This window comes from Erinaceus europaeus, chromosome 16 (genome assembly GCF_950295315.1).
Source record: "Erinaceus europaeus chromosome 16, mEriEur2.1, whole genome shotgun sequence".
Taxonomy (NCBI): domain Eukaryota; kingdom Metazoa; phylum Chordata; class Mammalia; order Eulipotyphla; family Erinaceidae; genus Erinaceus; species Erinaceus europaeus.
Window position 1 is genome coordinate 32,629,617 of NC_080177.1, and position 24,010 is coordinate 32,653,626.

General features: G+C 41.3%; 1 protein-coding gene and 1 long non-coding RNA gene across 2 annotated transcripts in view; one reads left to right on the forward strand and one right to left on the reverse strand.

Annotated features, from left to right (window-relative positions):
- Nucleotides 1-24,010, forward strand: part of LOC132533432 (uncharacterized) — a 941,342-nt gene that overhangs the window by 300,931 nt on the left and 616,401 nt on the right. The gene's annotated exons all lie outside the window — the stretch shown is intronic.
- Nucleotides 1-24,010, reverse strand: part of PRKCH (protein kinase C eta) — a 256,943-nt gene that overhangs the window by 56,992 nt on the left and 175,941 nt on the right. The window contains exon 10 of the mRNA XM_007519272.3: nt 11,101-11,255. Within this exon, the coding sequence (XP_007519334.1) occupies nt 11,101-11,255 (155 nt within the window). The remainder of the gene's footprint in view (nt 1-11,100; nt 11,256-24,010) is intronic.

A 24,010-nucleotide genomic window follows, 5' to 3' on the forward strand; every position in this document is an offset into this window, starting at 1 on the left:
GCAAAGAATAATCTCTTATATCAAGAATACATTCCTTCAAAGGGCTTTCACATTCTCTCTCTCTTCTGATTTGAGCAGCAGCAACACCTTACTGTGAAGTCTTATCAGTGATGTTCCCATTTTGGGTAAACAGGCTCATAGCATCAGCAGCCTCCCACAACACAGCTCAAATAAAACAGGACTGATCTAGTGTCCAGTTCTGTTGAAAGCCAGACTGAGTGCTCTTTCAGCAGGCAGGATACATGCTGCCTCTTAATTATTTTTTAAATTTTTACTTATAAAAAAGGAAACACTGACAAAAACCACAGGATAAGAGGGGTACAACTCCACAGAATTCCCACCACCAGAACTCTGTATCCCCTCCCTTCCCGATTTCCTATTCTTTATCCCTCTGGGAGTATGGACCCAGGGTCATAATGGGTGCAGAAGGTGGAAGGTCTGGCTTCTGTAATTGCTTCCCCGCTGAAGCAATTGGCAAGTCGATCCATACTCCCAGCCTCTCTCTCTCTTTCAATAGTGGGGCAGGGTTCTGGGGAAGTGGGGGTCCAGGACACATTGGTGGGGTCATCTGCCCAGGGAAGTCCAGTTGGCATCAAGTTAGCATCTGGAACCTGGTGGTTGAAAAAAGAGTTAACATATAAAATCAAACAAACTGTTGATTAATCATGAACCTAAAAGCTGGAATAGTTCAGATGAAGAGTTGGGTATCTCTGTTTTGTAGATAGTTAGTAGTTCTATTTTAGTTATATTCCAAAGAGCCCATGACTATACTAGTGTTTTTTTTTTTTTTCTTGAGCCTGACATCTTATATGCAGATGAATCCAAGTTATTGTCTGGGGAGATGATGTCATGGCTGGAAAAAGGATCAAAAAGCTGGATCAGGGAAGAGAGTAGCTCCCAAATATGGGAAAGGTATATAAATATTGTTGACTGTAAACCATATCGATCTGATTTGGTCTGGGGCCCATATTCAGCTTAGTTGCCTATGTGACCTCTGCATTCCTATAGATCTGAGCTCACATTCTGTGGTCATGAGTAGGAAAGTTCCAAGCTGCCCCAATATCAGGACCCATCTTCCTCAGGTGGAACATAAGAGTATATTGTCCAGCCTCCCTTCAGAGGATGGAACATTCTCTACCATTGTTGATCTACGTTGGGGGCAAGGTCCTTAAACTTATTTTACTTCAAGTGATATCCTCCTATTCTTTCATACATTTTAAGCAGAACTGAATGCTGAGGACACTTACTCTAAGTGCTGTTTCTTTCTTTCAGAGAATTAAAAAAAATTATTATCTTTATTTATTTATGGGATAGAGACTTCCAGAAATCAAAAAGGAAAGGAGTGACAGAGAGGGAGAGAGAGAGAGAGACAGAGAGACAGAGAGACACCTGCAATACTGCTTTACCACTTGTGAAGCTTTCCCTTGCAAATGGGATCTAGGGACTCAAACCCGGGCCCTTGAACACTGTAACATGTGCATTCAAACAGGTGCACCACTACCCAGCCCCTAAGTGCTGTTTCTTATCCCAGAAAATTCTATGGAAAGTACTGTATGGAATTTAGGAAGACTTCTCACAAGGAGCTGACTCAGCTAGAAGTGCCTTTCTGACCTCCTATTTTCTGGAACTGGCTGACTCCTGGAGCTGTCCCAACTACGCTAGACTACGTGAGGACCTTAAAGATGGCAGAACAGGAAAGACAGGAATCTGGGTCTCAGATAACCATATGAAGCGTTCATAGCAGAATTCAATTGCCTACCTCCAGACCTTTTACAGGATACAGAAATATATCTCTATTTGGTTTCTGTCACCATCATTTTATATTTCTTATGATAGACATTGGTGTCTTTCATAGCTTCATCTCTGCTGGCATCTCTAGCCTTTTCTACCATTCCTAAAACTTTCAGCTATAGCCCTACCAAAATCCCCAGTAGTTGTCTGTCCCTGTTTCCCCCTCCCCATCCCTTAAGAGTATTTTTTTTTTTTTGCTTAAAATTGTTCCCTACCTAAAAACACCTTCTTTATCTTGGTTTAGCTTTTCACTTTTCACACTCTGCTCAAATGTCAGCTCATACAGGTAAGTGTGTCTAAACCCCCATTTCAGGCTAAGTGGCTATTCTCTGTACTCTGATAACACACTGGACATGGTCTAATTTTGGAACCATACAACATGTTTATTTTTGGGTCATCTATCTCATTCCAAAGCACAAATATTGTGCTTAGTTTCTACCTGTGCCTTCCAACACAGTAACATGCTCTGAGCTCAATTAGACTTTTCTAATTCAAACAGAACAAACAGCACAAATGCCTTAAGATATTCTGATAGGCTCTTTTTTTTTTGTCAATAGCAAGATGAAGACTAACAATTTTCTAATGGTGAGGTTTTCCCTTTGAAAATGGCAAGCGATCCATCTTAACAAAAAGTATATTCTGCAAAGAAATGTATTGTTTGGACTGTTTCTGACTTAAATTCCTTAATCTATGAAAGAGAGCTAGGAACCAAGTAATTGTGAAGAATGCATCCAATTCTAATAATTTCATAATTCTACTGTTGAATATAAACACAGAGACCTGGACACAAAGAACTCACTGTGAATAGATGTTTTCTCCATGCATTGGCAACATGAAGAGCCTTATGTAATTTTTAAATCAATTATTTACAAGCAGTGCCTAATAACATCCTGAAGACCTCAGATGACAGTGAACACACCAGGATAATAAAGTGTCAGTGTGGGGAGACATACCTTCTAGACTCTGATCACGCCAGCTTTCAAAAGCCCTTGAATTTGCCACATTCACTCTTGATACCAAGCACCCACATTTGCTATTCCCTCTGTCTGGAATGGGCATCACCTCCATTCAAATGCCACTTCCTTAGAGAAAACCTTCCTCTTTCCCTGATTAAAGCAAATCATCCTATTAGTGGTTCTCACTCATTACACTGCACCTTTTTTTTTTTCTTTTTTTTTTTCTTTGATGTACTGTGATTTACCACTATTAGGATCACTGACTGATGCTTTCTCCCACACAAGAAAGTTTTTTTTCTTCATTTTGTCCATCATTATAGCAATATTCTCAGCAGAGAATTGGTACTCAATAGACACCTTTATATATCTCTGAAGAGTATGGGGAGAATGGACAAAACAGCCAAGGAGTTCCATTTGGTGGAAAAGCCAAACTATTCTAGTAAGCAGGAAAGTCTCTGAGCTCTCCTTCACACTCCTGAAAAAGGACCACAGGATAGAGGTCACATTCTGGTAAAAGTGGAAGGGCAAGTACTGAAATAGATCACCATTTGTCAGAGTAATCTTGACAGACTTAAAAGAGTTAAGGCAGAAATATGACTAAGAAGTGCTAAGTTCTGGTAACAATTCTGAGTAAGGACTCAAGAGTGAAAAATCAAATGTTGAAACAGTGAAATAACTCACTTAGGTTGTGTATTGCTTTGCCATGTGTGTAACCCAGGTTCAAGACCAGGCCACACTGCCATGATGCTGTAGTTTGGTGCTGGAGTTTCTCTGTCTGCTTTTCTGTTTCTATCTTTTAAAAAATCTGATGTGAAAAGTTATTAGCATTGAGAATTTCATCAGATTCCAAAGGAACAAAAACCACACACACACAAATACAAATGATAACTTGCAGCTATTTTTGTAGCCAGCAAATTGGAGGGAAATAAACATACTTCTTGGAGCAGAAGAAATGATGGCAAAAAGAAAACAGCTGTGAAATCTGATTTTCATTTTTGCATGACAAGATTTTTCTCACTAGAATGAGTGGAATAAATAAAATATAAAAAGGGGCAGGTGGTGGCACACCTGGTTGAGCGTACATGTTACAGTGCACAAGGATCCAGGTTCGAGCCCCTTGCCCCCACCTGCAGGGGGAAAGCTTCACAAGTGATGAAGCAGTGCTGCAGGTGTCTCTCTGTCTCTCTCCCTCTCTATCACCCCCATTCCCTCTCAATTTCTGACTGTCTCTATCCAGCAAATAAATAAAGATAAAATAAAATAAAATATAAGCAAAGAAATGAATTTCAATATAGGTGAGGTGGTAGAGCTCAAACTTCCAGGCTCAAAAGAATGACATTTGGGGACTCTGAAAGTCTGTTGTAATTTGAATAAATACTTAAGAGTAAAAAATGGTACTAGCAAATGGGAATTAGGCAGATGCTATAATTTACAAAAAAAGAAGGGAGGGGGAGGTGGCAACTAGAGAACTAATGATGTGACTCAGCCTGTGATATTCGTCGTCACTGACTCACCACACAGGTTGCTTTGGAAGCAGGTGACTTGTGGATTCTTGGACACTGAAGCAATGGTCATAGAGGTTGCCTCATCATGGTCTCCCCAGAAAAGTTATGCTTAGCTAACTCCAATATTGTCTTATTTATTTTGCAGAGCAAGGCTCTAATCCATGTGTAATTTCTCTGTCTGACCTGTTTTTTCATTCAGATAGATATATGGTAGCTAGAAAGATAGAAAGACAGACAGGCAGACAGACAGATCCTGGCACCGGTGTTTCCTCTAGTGCCATATCATGTTCTATGTGGTGCTCGAACTTGGGCTAAAGCAATGTCTTAAAGGTTATGTCCTATCTAGTGAACTCTCTCTAGATCCTCAGCTAACTTCAGATCACCTGAATATCTGAAGTTAACAAGGCAATGGTTCCTTGTGATATCCTTGAGAAATAAGAATAAGTATATTCATGCTAAATCCAGAGATTAGCCTAGCAGATTTCATCTCAAATTCTGAATTAAATAAAAGAAAAAAAAACTCAATGGGGCCAGGAGACAGCTCACTTTACTAGGAGGCATACCTTACACCAAGTATACAACTCTGGATTTGAGCCCTTGGCAACAGGGGGAGCTCCCCTAGGAGAGGGCAGTGATGTGGTGCCTCTCTTCTCTCACTGTGTCCCCCCCTTCCAAACAGGGGAATGAAAGAGACACTGAGCTATGGTAGCATGCATGCACATGGTCCCAGCACAACATGGAGAAAAAAAAAAAAAGCTCATGTGTTCATGAAGGTAGAAGTTGTTCTTTCAACTAAAACAAAAGTCAAAGGTGGGTTTCTTTTTAAAACAGTTTTATTAGTTAATGGGAGGAAAGAAAGAGAACCAGAGCATTATTCTGACATGTGATGATGGGGATTAAACTTGGAACCTCATACTTGGGATTCAACACTTCTTGGGCCCTAAAAGTCAATATGCTGAGGATATATTCAAAGGAAGCAAATACAGCTGTCCAGAGAGATCTGTGTATACCTGTATTCATAGTGGCACAATTTGCAATAGCCCAAACTTGGAAGCAGCCAGGTGTCCAACAACAGATGAATAGATAAGAAAGTTGTGGTGTATATATACACAACAAAATACTACTCAGCTGTCAAAAATGATGAATTTACCACCTTTGCCTAATCTTGGATGAAACCTGAAGGAACTATGTTAAGTGAGATAAGCCAAAAAGAGGAGAAAAATCTGATAATCTCACTTAAGGTGGAATTTAAGACACTAGGACAGAAAAGGGAAACACAAAGTATAACTTGGGATGGTCTGGTGTATTGCATCAAAGCAAACGACTCTAAAGGAGAGAGAACAGATATGGGTGGGGTGGGTAGGGAGTCTTCAGTGTCCTGGTACATGGTGGTAGAAAAGGACTTAAGTTGGCAGTGGTAGGCACTGCTTTGAAGATAACTATCATGGGGAGATAAATATCATTGACCTATCTTACCAACTGTACTGTAAACGATTAACCTTCTTACCAACTACAACAATTAACCTCCTCCCCCAACAAAAATGATTTAATGTGCTATACAAGTACAAAAAAAAAAACAAAACACTCAGGATTGGGAGTTAGTTTCCATGAACTAGTGCCACAGCTGGAAAATGGAAGAGCAAAATGTCTCCATACACTCTTGGTGTTTTAGGAGTAAAGACTGCAACCAAGCCCTCAGAACACCAAGCACTGTATAAGGCATAGATAGCATGGTCAGACTCACGAGCAAAAAGCCTGTGCTGAGTGAGTGTTTAAGTGCAATCTGGTGCTTAAGTGCAAACTGAAACTGTGTTCTATAAATTCTTTCTCTTCCGGCATTCATTTCTTTCGTGCTTTGTCAAAAATGAAAATCTATGCTGCTTGGCTTTAGGTGTTTGGAGTTAAAATTCGCACTGATGGCAGGTTCCTCTTTCTTACAGCTCATTAAATGAAACAGAAAAATGGCACCTGTAATGCTGGCAGGCAGGTGTGGGGTATGTACGCCCTTTTGTTTCCTGAACTTCTCCATAGAATTTGATTCTGGAGAAAAGGCAATGCCCAACTAAATTATTCATGAGTGATATCTGGGCTCCCAATCAGCCCCCACAACCCGGGACAAAGAAAGGAAGGAATAATCTTTTTTTTACCCCTCTGAGTATAGTGACTCATGGACTGCTTTCTCCTTAGCCTCCTCTTGGTCTCTGGGTCAAGATAGGCTGCATTCTTTCCAACCAAACACAAAGAGCAGACCTTTGTTGTGCTGTATTTCTTAGGAACTGGGCTTATGTTCCTCTATGCAATACAAGAAAACATAGTTAAAAATTAGGGTCAGAACACAAGTGGGAATCTAATAAATATAACTAGCCTGGCTCCTCCCTCCTAAGGCACAGCTGACCAAGTGAAAGAAGGGTCATATCAGAGGAAGTCTAAGGTAATATCCTTTTAAAGATATATATACACACAATTTGTGATTTTGGAAGGAAGCAGAGAGGATTTGAGAGGGAAGAGGGAGAGGGAGAGGGAGAAGGAGAGAGGAGAGAGGGGGAGAGAGAGGGAGAGGGAAAGGGAGAGAGAGAGAGAGACAGAGAGAGACAGAGAGAGAAGCACATAAGCCACCTACAGCACTGCTTCAACACTTGTGAAGCTTCTTCCCTGCAGGTGGGGACTGGGGATTTGTATTTATCTGTTTATTTTCCCTTTTTTTGTTACCCTTGTTGTTTTTCATTGTTTGTAGTTATTATTGTTGCTGTAACTAATGTCATCGTTGTTGGATAGGACACAGAGAAATGGATAGAGGAGGGGAAGACAGAGAGGGGGAGAGAAAGACAGACACCCGCAGACCTGCTTTACCGCCTGTGAAGCGACTCCTCTGCAGGTGGGGAGCTGGGGGTCCGAACCAGGATCCTTAGCCAGTCCTTGCACTTTGCGCCCCGTGTGCTTAACCCCTGCACCACCGCCCGACTCCTGGGACTGGGGATTTGAACAGAGATTCTTGAGCATTCATTGTAACATGTGTCCTCTACCCAATGCATCACTGTCTGCCTTCCTAAGTTAATATCTTCTAGTATCTTATTGAACAGTGACTTGCAGATGGTACCATCTTTATAACTTGCTGGAAAATAAACAACCTCTGGGATAATAGGCAATAGCTCTTCGTTTGGACAGATCAGAAGCATCAACCAGAGGAGACTGTTCTGGCTTTGGTAAATGCCAGTCCAGGGCATGCATGATAAATGATGTTGTCTGATGCTCCCAAGTTTCTCACTGCTCACTGGATCAAATTCACATCTTCTGTGACCCAAGTGTGCCCTTTACTGTGTATGAATTCTAAGGACTTGGCTTTCAATGGCTTATCCTTAAGACTATCTTCAGGTCAGTACCTTGAATGGAGTTAAGCTGACCGGTGAAATAAAACCACAGGATAAAAACAGCATGGAAATCTATCCTAATTAAGTGTGTCCCTGTCAAAGTAAGCAGTATCAGGATCTGAGATTCAAGTTGAGGAGTAAACTGAAACAAATGATCAGAATTGAAACTCAGGAAGGGGAGACAGTACAGTGTTTATGCAAAGGACTTTCATGCTGGAGGCTCTGAAGTCCCAGGTTCAATTCTCAGCACCACTATGAACTAGAGATAAACAGTATTCTGGTGAAAAAAAATTAAAATTAAATTGAACCTCAGATGTCAAAAGTTGAAATAGAACTTCTCAATACATACACAGTCCAGTCTTATGTATTTTTTTAACTGCCACCAGGATTATCGCACCCAGTGGCCTTTTTCCCCTTTCCTTTTTATTTGATAGTACAGAGAGAAATTGAGAGGGGAGGGTGAAATAGTGAGAGAGAAGGAAAAGAGACCTGCAGCACTGCTTCACTGCTTGTGAGGCTTTCCCCTTCAAGTAGGGACCAGGGGCTTGAATCTGGGTCTTTGCACATGGTAATCGTGTATTTTGTTATAGCAGCCAGAATGAACTAGGACATATCCCTGTCTCATTTTCATGAACTAAAGTTGCCCTGTTAACAAAAGGTGGATAAAAAGCCCATTCTAGGAATGCTCTTAAGTTTTCATGTCTCTCCCCAGGAAATAGGGCAACCCCATGGTTAAAAGCATATTTTGAATTCTGGTTTTACTATCACTTAGTAGACTAGCTATTAAATAGCTCACTCAGATGGTTTTGCTATGCTTACAACCCACAATTGAGACCTGTCCCCTTTATGCTGGAGGAAGCTTTAGTGCTATAGTATCTTTACTTCTCTCCCTCTGTCTGAATCAAGTCAGTTCAGCAATGAAGTCCCAGTGATGACAGAGAAAATGAAAAAAAAAAAAAAAGGAAGGAAGGAAGGGAGGGAGGGAGGGAGGGAGAAAGGAAGAAAAGAAAGAAGAAAGGAAGGGAGGAAGGAAGGGAGGAAGGAAGGAAGAAAGGGAAGAAGGAAAGAAGGGAAGGAGATTGATATTATAAGACTCAAGTTACTCATCTAAATACAATAGGTCTTTAAGCAATGTTGCTTAGTTCATGTCACTTTGTTATAATGCTGGCAAAAAAAAAAAAAAACCCAGTCAGCACTAAATGTTGTAACATTATTTGAATATCTGGTTTGTTAAATGACTTAAAGTTACCATTTCCAAGAAATTATCCAGTGTGTTAAATGAGAACATATCGTAACACCAACACTATTATTGCTTCATAATAGAAGTTTTGGAGAGCTGGGGTAAAAATGTAGATAAAATGCCTAGCCTTTAACAAATACTCAGTTTCACTCTTGTCACTGTGACTAATGTTACTTTAATTTACAAGAGCAGTCCCTCTCAAGTAGAGGAGTCATTATTCTTAAAAATTAAATGTGGAGGTGGCAGGGGTGTAGCTCAGTGATGGAAATGTACGCTTCACAAACATGGCTTCACTCTCTGTCATCCCCTCCTGCCTCTGGGCTCCCCTCACATCCCCTCACCTCCCACAAGAAACATGGGGAAGGTTTCCTCCATGGAAAACAAAGAAGAGCAACCATGGAGAAGAAAACAGAGACAGAGCTCACAGCTGAATCTAACTCTTGGCAGGGCCACAGATCCCCTCCATCAGCACTCAGGACAGTACACAGTGTGTGGTCCAGCAAGCTCCCAACACAGGTGTCTAAAGCACCAAAGGGCAGCTCAGGGTGTGAGAATCAGCAGAGCATTCTGGTTGTTTCAGAGAAACACCACTGCTGGGGAGCAGGTCTGGCTCTAGGCTTTGTACCCTCCCTTCTCCACCTCACAGCCAAGTCGCTAATAGAAGGACTAGATCTAGTTGAGGCTTTGGGGTTCTGCGCTGAGAAGAAACTAGATGCTATCTTGGTATAGTGCCCAGAGCTTGCCCATTCTGTTCTGCCCCCTTTCCTGAGCCATGTTGCATATCCCAGCAGTTTCACACTTCCCCTTTTGATTCCCAGAGTACTTACGAATATATAGCTTTTCAAACACTTATATTTTAACAATGGTGTCAGTTTTGCTGGAAAGGAAGAACATTTGGCAAGGCTAATGAACAGCAATATTTAGTCAGGAAATTCTTTACTTCATTCAACAACCATGTTTCCATTACAAATGTTTTTTTTTCCTCAAAAGAGACCAACAATTGCATCTCTAAAGGGGAAAATGGATTATTTGTGGGAACCGAGTTATAATGTGGTTTAAAGAGTAGGAGGACAGTGACAACAGGTAAGAAAGGGAAAAAAATTGGGGGGTGAAAAGTCTCACACATGCACAATTTCATCATCTTGAACCATCTTTTCATTCAGAGAGAGAAAAGAAAAAGAGCTTCCTCTGAGCCCATGGTACCTCCCATGCGATGCCAGGGCTCGAACCTGGGTCATGCACATGGCAGGGCACACACCTTCCCTGGTGACCCATTTCTCTGGCCTAAGAAAGGTAAATTTAAGGATAAAAATTAAAAAATTCTAACACTCCAACTTACATTTTTTTACCTCACCCAGTCTCTGTGTCATTAGTTTCATCTAGCATCCCTTGAGTTTAGGGACCTGACAGCATTAACCCAGCTCCAATTCCAAATAATGTAAGCTCTATTTATCAGCAAGAGATTACATGTGTTAAAATGGAATCAAACAATATGTGGGAGAAGGCAGCCAATGATAAATATTATTAGGAGAACACTGAACAAGGAGGTCACCGATTAGCTTCTCCAGAGGCTCGAATGGCTACCCTCTATTACCAAGATCCGTTTAACAGCAACTCAGTGCAACAGTTAGCCATATTCCTCAGTTTACATGAGTCTTGGAATGGAATGGAACACTTTAAATGTTAGATCAGAAAATCAAGATCAGCAGTCTGTTCAGCATCTTGCAAGAGTTGGTTGTCACAGAGCCTGAGCAAATTCTAGCTGAGTGAATTCAAGAATACACTCTTCTGAGTTGCTTCTGCCTGTTTTATAAATACCAAATGAGGGCATGTTTCAATTTGTAGGCAGTGTCATAATTTCCTCACTATTCATTTTATTTGAATTGGCAATCACACCTTTATGAACTTAATTCCAAATTTTTTTTCAACTGATTATCTTAAGAGATGGAAGGATGAAATAAGGGGTTGGGCAGTGACACACCTTGTAGGGCTCATACATTACAGTGTATAAAGACCCAGGTTCAAGCTCCCAGACCCCACCTGCAAGTGGAGGGGGTTCACAAGTGATGAAATAGGCACCCGTAGGTGCCTCTCTCTCTCTCTTTTCCCCTTCCCTCTCAGTTTCTCTCTGTCTCTATCCAAAATATATAGATAAGTAAATATTAAAAGAAGAATGGAATAAACCCAGAGACTAAGATGGGGACACAGTCCAAGCAGGGTCACCCACAAACAAGACTCACCTATAGATGATTCCTTTGTCATGGAGGAACATGAGCGCTGAGATGATCTCTGCAGCATAGAATCGAGCTCGTGCTTCATCAAAACGGCGAGACTTCTGAATGTGAAACATCAGGTCGCCCCCATTTACAAACTCCATCACGAAAAAGAGACGGTCCTGTATACAAATGAAAGAAGAGATTTGGTATTGTTCAACAATTTGTTTGGCTTTGTATGTTAACTCTCTTTTCAGCCACCAGGTTCTGGATCCCAGCATGATGCCAACCAAACTTCCCTGGACTGATGACCCTACCAATGTGTCCTGGAGCTCCGCTTCCCCAGAGACCCACCCTACTAGGGAAAGAGAGAGGCAGACTGGGAGTATGGACCGACCAGTCAACGTCCATGTTCAGCGGGGAAGCAATTACAGAAGCCAGACCTTCCACCTTCTGCAACCCACAACGACCCTGGGTCCATGCTCCCAGAGGGCTAGAGAATGGGAAAGCTATCAGGGAAGAGGATGGAATATGGAGATTGGGTGGTGGGAATTGTGTGGAGTTGTACCCCTCCTATCCTACGGTTTTGTTAATGTCTCCTTTCTTAAATAAAAAAAGAGTGAGAGAAAAGAAAAGAAAAGAAAAGAAAAGAAAAGAAAAGAAAAGAAAAGAAAAGAAAAGAAAGAAGAGATTTGGTGTAGTGCAGCTCTCAGTCTAGAGTTCACTCAGCTTATCATGCATTAGACCCCTGGCATAGGGAGTGGGACTATGTGGGCAGAGTTGGTTAATTCCTGGATGTCCCTTGGGAAATTTCATACAATCCTTAATTTCCACATTAAATTAGAAAGAGAAAGAGGGGGGAAGAGGTCATAAGTTGCCTTTAATTTTAGTTTTTCACCTTAAATGTCATGTGACTGACCTTGAGTTGTGCATTTTCTCAGATGTTCAAAACTAACAAAGTAACAGTGATGTTGCTGTCTCTACTTAATTTGAACATTTATGAATTGAAAATAAGCAACATAAATTGAAATTTACAAGTCTCTTGTCAGGAAATCACAAGATTTAGTCACAGAGCATGAGGGGCATCTAACAGGGGCTTTGTTCTCTAAAATCTTCCCACTTCTTCCCCCCAATCTTTACAAAGTTTTTCCTGGCTAGCCAAGTGCTTACCTAGGTGTAAGGTACTCAGTGGAAAATAGACATTAAAAAGACAATCTTTTACTATATAGACTGATATGGGAGACACATTAAACTTACACTTTTTTTTTGTTTGTTTTTAACAAAACAAAAAAAAAGTGACATGAAGAGCAAATTTACAAATTCTAATTAATATTGTGAGGGAAGCAGTGCTAGCTGGTCATCTGCTCCAAGGGCCATGTGAGCTGGATCCTGCAGGGGGAGAGCAACCCCAGAGGGTGACCAGTCTTTGCTGGGGTAGAAGGGTGAGAGGGCATTTTCTAAAGAAGGTGGTATATATCAACTCACAAAGGATGTATCTATACAGAATCCGTCCTTATTTGTGATTTGGGGTGTTGTTCTGGATGTCCCCATGCATTCACATCTGAACAGGCACCACCACTTGTGTACATTTTTCTTCGCCTCTTGATTCAACACCAGTGTAGCCAACCCACTCCATCACTGGACATGGTCACTGATGATGTCCTAGTCTTGACTTTAAGCCAGGCCTCAGTAAGGGGGGGATATCCCATATCTGTGAAACATCCCTCTCTCTGCTAAAAAGCAAGAATTGAAGAGTAGAGAGGGAGTGGTGAGATACACATACACACCCCAAAACACAAAACAATGCTTTGGGTTGGCCAATGTAAGAGAAAACAAAACAGAGTAAGTCATCTGGTGAAGCCAGTACCGCTCATCCAAGTGTGATGACAAAGAGTGAGGCAGAGGAGGAAGACAAGTTTGGCCAAGGTGACACATAAATTCTAGAAGGCTGGGATGTGCAGGTTCGAAGTGGGATAGGGAAGAACAAACAAAGGCAAGAGAAACGAGGCCTGGTGTTGGCATATTTGGTTGAGCGGACAGGTTACTCTGCTCAAGGACCTGGGTCCAAGCTCCTGGTTCCCACCTGCAGGGAGATATATTTTTTTAATATTTCCTTTTTTATATATTTATTTATTCCCATTTGTTGCCCTTGTTGTTTTATTGTTTAGTTAATATTGTTGTCATCGTTGTTGGAATAGCAGAGAGATATTTCACAAGCAGCGCTGCAGGTACATCTCTCTCTCTTCCCCCCTCTATCTCCCTCTCAATTTCTGTCTCTATTCAGTAAAGTAATTTATTTAAAAAAAAAAAAAAAGGTACAACTTAGAGCTGTGTCCTTCCACACAGGGAGCTAGTCTGTCAAAGCTGTGTTGGTTTGGGCAGAGGCCCAATGAAGACTCAGGTGCAGAAGTCAGCTCAACCCATGACCCCCAAGATGGGGCAGCGATGCAAAAATCACCTTATACACTTTGTTAACTAGCCCATTCACCTTCTTCCAGGATGTGACCAACAGTCATATGAGTTCAGTTGCATAAACAGATGAACTGGGTCAAGAGGTAAGTGGCCCTTCCTCTGGAGGCTGCGAAGCCATGTGTTTGGCCAGAGCTGCTAAGGCAGCAGGCACAGAAAAGATGAGAGTGATCCCAGGAAAATTTCTGCCATCTCTGCCCTCCCCAACTGCCCTATTTCTCTGTTATCTCCAATGTGAAAAGTCAGATACTGGGTGAAATTCCAGATGGGGGTGGGGGTGGGGTGGGGTGGGGAGGAATAGTGCCTTCTAGTCACCCTCATTCTCTTCTTTCTGGGCTTGACCCACAGTTCTAGAGGCAGCTTCTGATAATGCAAAGGCTAGGGTAGCAAGTGGGGGCACTGAGAGGCTTGGGCAGAGGATCATAAGGTTTAAAACTGTGAAAATGTGAGTTTCTTTTCCTTCATTCCCAGACTAAAGCTCAATTCTGACTTACAGTGATCCAGGGGATTGAACCTGGGGTCTTTAGTACCTCTGGCATGAAAGTCTACAAGCATTATGCTATCTGTGTTCCCAGCTTTATCCCCTCTTAATTCTAACCTCCTATCTGGCACCTCCTACAACATAGGGTATAATTGCCAGCCCTGGGCTGCATGCAACTCTTGAAGCAAATGGGAGAAACAAGCCATCCCAGAAACAGGGGCAACTGAATGAAGAGTAATGGCTTCTCCTGTCAGACTTACAATAATGTCACAAGGTATAAAATAAAACGTATCAGCCAGCAACATGCTTCTCCTGTGAGGAGACCATCTGTTTACATGGAACCTATTTTTAAAATATCCACTGCAGAAGCAGCTAAAATTTAGTAGCAATTTCTCTGACATTTCTCTTGGCAACTGAGGTAAAGGACAAAAGCCTCCAGCTCTTAGCAAAGAAGATCCACTCATCATTAGGTGTATGTGTGGCGGAGGAGGAAGATAAGTGAGGAACAATTGCCAGCAATAAAATTTCACTGAGCTTGTCTTGGGTGAGGCTTCTGCAAAGTGTGCAATAAACAACTGCTGTCACTGGTGCAACTGTGAAGATGTTTTCAGTTAAAAAAAATCCAAAATTCCACTTTTGTATATTTATCAGAGCACGTTTCATCTATGGCTTGTAGTGATGCAGAGTCTCAAGCATAAAGTCTATTTGTATAACCATTATACTATTTCCTCCATCCTACAAACGCACTAATTTCAAAGATATATGCAGTCATATGTCCACTGCCACATTATGTTCAATAGGCAAGATCACATGTATAGAATCAATCTAAGCACCGACTGATGGAAGAATGGCATAGATATAAGATGGAACACGATGTAGCTGTGGAGAAGATAAACCCTCACTGTTTGTGACAAAAGATGGACCCGGAATGTGTTATTCTAAGTGAAGTTAGTCATATGGTGGATGGCAAATACTATCTGATTCCATTCTACTGTGAAAGATGAATCAAATGGACAAACAAAACAAAAACCAAGCCCTTAGATTCTGACAACAGAATGGTTGGCGATTACCAGATGTGAGGTGGCAGGAGAGAGGATAGAATAGGTAAAATGGTCATTGTATGGTGTATTGGATGGAAAGAAGACTTTCAGTGGTGATTATAATGTAATATATATTATATATATACATATATACATATATACACACACACACTGAAATATAAAGCTATATATTGGAAACCTGAGAAGCAGACAAAGGCCATAAACACGACAGTGCAGAGATCTCAGTGATGGCCAGAGATGTGGGTGACTGTACAGAAATCATGGAGGGGCTACATGCTGACAGCTCAGCATTTTCTACTTTCTACTTACCAGTATCTCTGGAAGGTTCTATGAAGAGTACATATTCCTTTTACAATTCAAAACACATGTGTTTCCTCCATATAGCTCTAATTTCCATCTGAGAGATGGGTCAGTGGGAAGGGACAGCTTTGAAACTCTCAAAAGGGCAGAGTTATTGAAGTCGGGAGCAAGGAAGCAGGCACAGACACTGAGGCCTTCACATCCCTCAAAACCCATTATGAAGTGCCACTCGAGAACCAGTGAAATAGCTCCCTTGGATTGTATGCTGCTTTGCCACATGCAAGACCCCGGTTCGAGCTCAGCTCCCTCCATACTGATGGAAGCTTCAGTGCGGTGGTCTTTCAGTCTCTGTTCCTTTATCTTTCTCTCTATTTGAAAATCATCCTAGGGTGGTAAAGCCCTGGTGATGACAGAAATGGGCACTGGGGGGTAGGAGCATGATAACAACAACAGCAGCAATAATAATAACCACAACAATGAAAAAAAAAACAACAAAGGGAACAAAAGGGGAAAAAAATGGTCTCCAGGAGCAGTGGATTTGTGGTGCAGGCACTGAGCCCCAGCAATAATCCTGGAGGCAAAAAAAAGAAATAAAGCTATTTCTAGAGACTTTCTACAAAGTGGGACGAACACCTACATGCCATACATAAGCCAAAGAGCTAACAGGTTCTTTATAGCCTCAACAATTAAAAAAAAAATTGAAAAATGGAGAAAGGACATGGGCAGAATCTTCTGCAAAGGAGAAATCCAAAGAAACACAGACATATGCAGAGAAGCAATTACAGAAGCCAGTCCTTCCACTTTCTGTACCCCATACTGATCCATGGACCCTATGGGTCCATGCTCCCAGAGGGATAAAGAACAGGAAAGCTTCTAATGAAGGGGATGGGATGTGGAACTCTGGTGGTGGGAATTATATGGAATTGTACCCCTCTTATCCTACAGTCTTGTCAATCATTATTAAATCAATAAAATAAATAAATAAAAACAAAATAATTAAAAGTGCTCAATTGCTGATTATTAAGGAAGTGCAAATAAAAACAATAAAGAGATACCACCTTATACCCATGGGAATGTCATACATTAGAAAAAACAAACATCAAGTGTTGGACAGGCTGTGGGAGGAAAGGAACTGCCCTACATTGTTGGCAGAAATGTAAATTGGTCCAACCTATGGAAAGCAGTCTGGAGACTCATAAGAATGCTAGAAACAGATCTACCCTAACATTCAGCAACTCCTCTCCTGAAGATATATCCAAAGCTAACAGACACCTACATGAAGAAATCTATGCACACTTATGTTCTTATCAGCACAATTTGTTAATAGCCCAAATCTAGAAACAACCTAAGAACACTTAAGTGGCTAAGACAGTTATGGTATGTATGCAAAATGAAACACTATGCAGCTGTTAAAGACAATGAAGCCATTTTCTTGTCATATCTTGGATGGATCTTAATAGTATCATGTTGAGTGAGATAAGCCAGAACTAGAAGGATGAAAACTGGATGATCTCACTCACAGGTGTAAATTAAGAAGCAAGAACAATACAGAAAAAATGTAAGATGAAGCTTGGACTGAATATGGTGTATTGCACCAAAGCAAAGGACTCCTGGGAAAGATGGAGAGGGATGGGATAGAGATAACACTGGGATCCTGGTGCATTATGGGAATACGTGATGTTATGCTTGTAAACAAAGAGGAAGGGTAGGTCAGGTGGACATGATTAGCAGACACTGCATAGGATGTAAACTCGAGAGGACTTGGGGGAACTGAAGATTATTTAAGGAAGGGTCTGGTGGAAACACTTCTGTTTGCTCTTTGCCCTGCTCTTGCTTGCTGTTCTGGGTTCCTGGTCTCTTGGTTTCTTGCTGCTCCCCACAGACCCCTGCTTCTCCCCAAATCTGCACATCTAGGAAGATGGTGGCTGGAGAATAGACTTCTTGCCAAAATAATTCATGGTGTGTGTCAGCCACTTAAGAGTTTTACATCTTTCCCTCCTTTATCTATTTCCTTACTTTGGTTTTTAAGAACCTAGTAAATCTGCCAATTTTATAAACCTCTAGCAAAAAGAGCTTTCGTAGTTTTACAATAGTGCATGATGACGGAAAAGGACTTAGGTTGGAGGGGAGAGTAACTTGTGGATACCTGAGGAGATGAGGAGATGAGGAGATGGGAGGTTGAACCTATGTGTCAGTAGCTATACCATAAACTGTTAACCTCCCAATAAAGAGGAGGTTAAAAATTTTAAGGCTGTTTCTGTGTTTAAATCCAGTTTTTCTAAAGCCTGATTTCTTTGAACCTGAGCCGAGAAACCTGTTCAGCGTTTCCCCAAGCCTCTGAACTATGGTAAGCTTTGCTCTGACCTGCATGGTAGGAAATCTGAGGTTCAGATAGGTTTAACCTCAGTTCTAAAGCCCAGCTGCTCAGTCCTTTGTCTCTTGCTCTTCTCTTTTGTCCATGGTTCAATCAACCACAAATGCAAGTCAATAACAAGGGCTGAGAACACCCGGGCAAATAATAGCCACTCTTAGTTGTTAACAAATCTCTCTGTCCTACACCCAATGCTGGTGTGAGTTACAGGAGAGGGATGCCAAGAAACTGAAGCCTGGTTAATAATAGAATTCTTGTCACTGTCTGCCTGGCTCCACTGCCCTGCATTGGCCTGGGCCAGGTCTGCCCTAGATATCAGTGTAGGGCTGCTACTTCCTGGGGCCAAGGGGATAAAAATATCCCCTGGGTTGATAGAGGCTGTCAGTACAAGCCATGTGCATTCCCAAGTGCTTCTCACATTGTTCTTTAGGTACTGCAACTGATGCAATTAATTGCATGAAAATACGTTAGAAGCAGCATCCATGGTTGATGATAGTGTGATATTAAGATGACAGAGTAGCAGAGTGACAAGAGGTCATTGCAGCAGGACAGAGACCTAGATTAAGCACAGGTTCCCTAATGGGGCTGGCGGTAGATAGATATCTTTAAGACATCAGTTTGCTTGTGGTGATGCCTTTCTTAGAGAAATGTCCTACCACAGTATGCTCACATGGGCAAGGATTGCACACCCTGTTCACAGCTAGTTGAATTAGCTGGGGATGTCTCCTCCTTCTCCCACTCCAACAACCAGTTTTTGACCCAGAAATTGGAATTGAGATGGAAAGTTTTTTTAATTTAGGCTGTGAAATAATCAAGGGAAACTGTGGTAGCAAGAATCAAGGGGCTAAGGCTGCCTTTGAGGTATGACCATGTGAAATGTCTTGGCATGGCAGAGAAGTGACAGTGAGGGCAGCTGCATGGATGGATGGATGGATGGATGGATGGATGGATGGATGGATGGATGGACGGACTGATATATGGACAGCGGGAGAGAATGAAGCAGAAATGAAGCAGAGAAATCAGGGAACATGGGTGAACCAGAAAGGAACTAATTTGAGTTTCTCATGGCTGTTTCATTTCAGGCACCAAGTTCCTGGCCATCCTCTGTCTCTGGGTTCTGTGCCCCACCCCTTATCTTTCTGAATGTATATTCGCTTCTCTTTTTTCTTGCATGAATTTGATTAAGTCATTTTCTGCTACTTGCTGTCAGCAGAACTTTAACTGAATATACCAACTGGTAAGAAGTAGGTTTAATGTGACAGCTCAGGTGACCTCAGGAGAATTCATCCAGAAGCAAAATGCCTCACATACTACCAGGGCCATCTCCATAAACAGAAACTATAGGTTTTAAGCCCATCATTCAACAAGGCCAACACTATATCTAGGACACCTTGTGCTCAGCACTTAAGTCACTGATGTTATGAAATGGAACACTGGTGCTGGGTGGTGGTGCACTTGGTTGAGCACACATGGTACCATGAACAAGGTCTCAGTTTCAAGTCCCCAACCTATTGCGGGGAAACTTCATGTGTCGTGAAATAATGTTGCAGGTGTCTCTCCTCCTCTCTCCCTCTGCCACCCCTTTTAATTTATCTCTCCAAAATAAATAAATTTTAAAAATTATTAAAAAAGGAAAAGTAAAGGAAGAAAAAAGTATTTTAAAAAAGGAAACAGAAGAGTGTGATGTTGATGGCCACCAAGAACTAATATGCCACTGTATAGATGTGACTTTAAAAAAATATTTTATTATTTATTTTAGTTTATCTATTTCAATTAGAGGCAGAAACACTGAAAGTGAAGGGTAAGAGAGGAAGAAAGACACCTGCAGCACTAAACTACCACTTGTAATGCTTCTCCTCTGGAGGTGGAGACTAGGGACTTGAACCCAGGTCCTTGCTCATAGTAATATGGGTACTGAACCAGGCACACACCATCTTCTACTCCATATATGTGATTCTCACTGTGAAATTTCACTTTCTCTTGCTCTCAAAACTCTCACACCTACAAAATGGAGCTAGTAAGACAAGTGGATTTAGGCACATGAAGGTGAAATGGTTTAAAATAATAATTTCATAAGCCATGTAGCAGACAGTTAAGTGCTCAATACATGTTAGCAACTATTATCATCATTCTCCTTCTCTCTATCACTACCATCATGTCTTAGCTTCAGACATGGTCTATTTCTGGAACTCTGGCCCTCTGGGGAAGTTGTAGTATCCCAAACTGTCTTTTTTTGTGTACAGAGATGGCGCCTTCTCACTGAGCTCTCAGACTGACAAGAAAACAGGAACTAGAACTGGGTGGCTCTGACAGTAAGCTAGATGGTTCAAGAAGTCAGGAGGACTCCTAGGCTAGCTGCTGAGGCCCATGGGCATTTGCTGATACCACAAGGCTATGGCATGGCCTTGACCTAGAAAGGACTCTTTCTCAGACGATGATAATTGAGCAATGGATTACAAAACTAGACTCAATAACTGAAATACAGTACCAAAGTTTCAGTTCCAGTAAGTTTTCCCATATTGAATTGATAACTGATATTATCTATTTTTAAGAGCATTGTCATCATAGACTGCAAATACAATCAAGAGAGACTTTTTGGAAAAGCTATTCACCCCCTCTGTGAAGGTGATGCAATTTACAGGTGTCAATCTCACTGGGAGATGCTACACTGAGGATGTAGATCACCTTTTAGAATTAGGGCAAAGAATACAAATGGCATTTAAAGTAACCGACTAATCCACTGACTGCTTTAAGGCACTGGCAAGCTGGGGGCCCCACTGATCCCAGTTCTAAGAACAGCTTTGGGATTATTTTGAAGTGAGCAACTTAACAACCTTATATCAAAAGCAGCAGAGGGCTACTAGCTGGCTGCAGACAAAGAAGAGGAAGTCTTCAGCAGTAGGCCGCATTGTGCTCATTTTCTCAGAAGGGTCCCTTCCTTTATGATTTCTTTCTCTGATGAGCAGTCATCTGCAGGGTGAAGAGGGAGTGCAAATCAACAGGAAACAGTCACTGACGTCAAAGAGGTCACAGTGGAAAAGCACCCTCATGAGGAAATCTGACTGTACCATGTCTGAACTGGAAACAACTTGAATTTAACCACATGAAGAATAATTGCAAAGGTTACAAGGAAGCAATAAAGAGAATGAAATTTAATGGCTTCATTTTTCTTTTTTTTCATTTTGCACAGCTAAGATGATATCAGAAGTTGAAGTTGATCTGATCACTCAGCAAATCCTCCTTCAAGCCCATGGGCATGAGGCATCCTGTCTTGAGCACAGAGACTATTCTTTAGGAAGGTGAACTAATGTAACATATCCTTGGAAGTCTGGATTTTATTCATATACACACACACATGCGTGTGTGTGTGTGTGTGTGTGTGTGTGTGTGTGTGTGTATACATGCCAGGCTAGCTTCCCGGGTGGAAGACAGACGACCAGAGACTCATGGCTGAGCTGAGAAGCAGTATCTCTTTATTCATGTGGAACGCAGCGTAATCTAAGCTAAGCTCTAATCACAATCCTGTCCTTATATATATACTTGCCAAGTAGGGTGGAAACAGGATGTGATGTAGAGAGGGTGGAGCGAAAAAAGACTGGTGGAAATCAGGGTGACTATGAGAGGGGGCGGAGCAAAAAGACATGGTGAACCAGTGGGGATTAAACCAATGCCCTGCAGGCAGGGTGGTGCTTAGTTAACAGTGGTCATGTAAATAAAATACAGTGTTAAGCAGGGGGGATTAAACCAACGAAACACAAGGGGTCTTAGAAGCATACCAACATATACATATATATGTTTATTTTTTGCCACCAAGGTTATTGCTGAGGCTTGGTGTCTGCAATATAACTTGATCACTCCTAACAATCAATCTTTTTTTTTTTTTTTTATAGAGGGTGAGAGAGAGAGAGAGAGAGAGAGAGAGGAAGAGAAAGTGAGACACCTGCAGTACTACCCCACTGCTAGTGAAGCTTCCCCTAGCCCCCACAGGTGGGAACTGGGGACTTGAACTTAAGAGCCTCAAGCATGGAAATGTGAAAGCTCTCCCAAGTGTGCCACCAACTGGCCACAGAACACAATTTATTTATTTATTTATTTATTTATTGCCACCAGGGTTATCTCTAGGGCTCAGGGCCTACACTAAAATCTACCACTCCTTGTGGCTGTTTTTTCCTCTTTAATTAATTTTAATATTTTGTTTATTTATTTTGATAGAGATAGAGAGAAATAGAGAGGGAAGAGGTAGAGATAGAGGGAGCAAGACAGAGAGACACTTACAGTCCTGCTTCACGGCTCATGAAGCTTTCTCTCACCAGGCAGGGACCTGGGTCCTTATGCATTCTACCAAGTGTGCCTCCACCTAGCCCCTCAATTTTTAAAAATCAATTAATTTATTTAAAAATATTATTTATTTATTTGTTTATTAAAGAGATAGAATGATACATAGAGAGACCAGAGCACTGCTCAGCTCTTGCTTATGGTGGTGCTGGAGATCTTTATTTTTTATTTTGATAGGATAAACAGAGATTGAGGTGAGGAGAGACAGAAAGGAAGAAAGACACCTGCAGGCCTGCTCCACTGCTCATGAAGTTTTCCACATGCAAGTGGGAATGGGGGTTTGAACATGAGTCTTTAAACATGGTAACATTTGCGCTCACCTGTGTGCACCAACACCTGGTCCCACAGAGCATAGGTTTTTAAACATTGTACACACACAACATTTTCCAAAACCACTTCTTGGTTAAGTGGATACATTACAGCCACCTCTTGTCATGAAATACAACAAGGCTCACTGACACATAGGCTCACATGACAGACTAGGGGTGAAATGAGGCATCTTAACTTGTAGGTCATGGGGCCAGGTAGTGGTGCACCTGGTTGAGAGCACATGTTTCAATATGCAAGGTCCCAGATTCAAGCCCCCTGTCCCCACCTGAGGGGGAAAGATTCATGAGTGGTAAAGCAGGTCTGCAGGTGTCTCTGTCTCTCTCCCTTTCACTCCTTTCCCTCTTGATTTCTGGCTGTCACTATCCAATAAATACAGATAATAAAAATTTTTTTAAAAAGTGCAGAACCTTGTAGGTCATCACACACTGTGAAACATCTGTGCTAGGATGTTCTTTAAGGCATAAATAAGCAGTAAACATACTATCAAGGTGGTTGTAGACTCAGAGGAGACACTTTTTTTTTCCTGGCAGAGCCTTCTTTGGCTGGATTACACTCACCAACTTTGTGAACTTGGTCTTGTTTTCTAAGGAGGACCTGCAACTTTCAAAGGCAGAGAGCCCAAGTTCTCAACGATGTGCCCCTAGCCCCATTATGCAAGGTACCTGGACCAAGGTAAAGGTTTTAGGGGCTTGATATGACAGGAGGTCATTTTGTTTACTGATAAAATTTAAAATGAGAGCACTAGAAATGGAACAATTCACCAAGATTAGTTATACCCTTCTACTTTATGTAAGTAAAGAGCAAAGAAGAGAAAGCTGGTAGTTTGTGACAGTTTGTGCAAGAACTAAAGCAGAAAAGCAGGACTGTCTGACGCCACCTCATTTCCTTTTAGTTACATTTCCTTTTATTACTTTGTTTATAAAACTGATTATATGTTCATAGTTCAAGTATAACTACCAAGAAGCACACATGAAAATTGAGGACATATAAGGGAAATTAAAAATAAAGTTCTCTAGGATTTTGACAGTGCATAGAAGTCTAAATGGAGAAAGAAGCTAAAACTATTCATGGCTTTTAGCAGTCCAAAGACTGAGCGTTTTAGACTGGATACAAAATTTAGAAGTAATTTTTAACTAAAATTGATTTTCCCCTTTCATCCTAGTTATACATAAAACTATAACAAAAGGAGAAAAAAATGAAAAGTATATCCCTCCCTTGTATTTCTATTACATTATATTTCATGATGCACTAGGCCATCAAACCCATGATCTTTTTTTAATTGTACACTAGTCCCAATGTCACTGTTAGTCTATGGAAATAAAAGGAAATACTATTACTAGACTAGTCACTATACAGTGATAGAAATTATCTTTACTAGCCTGGAGTTCTGAAAGCACATTATTACATGCTGCTTATATAATGTTTAATTCTGATGTAAATTTCAAAATCTAACATTTGAATTTAGATTCACAAAGATATCTTAGGTGGTTATACTAATTTATTAACAAGTTTAGTCCCAGCCAAGTGGTGGCGCACACATTATAGTATACTCCTAGGTTCAAGCCCCCACTCCCTGCCCATAGAAGGGAA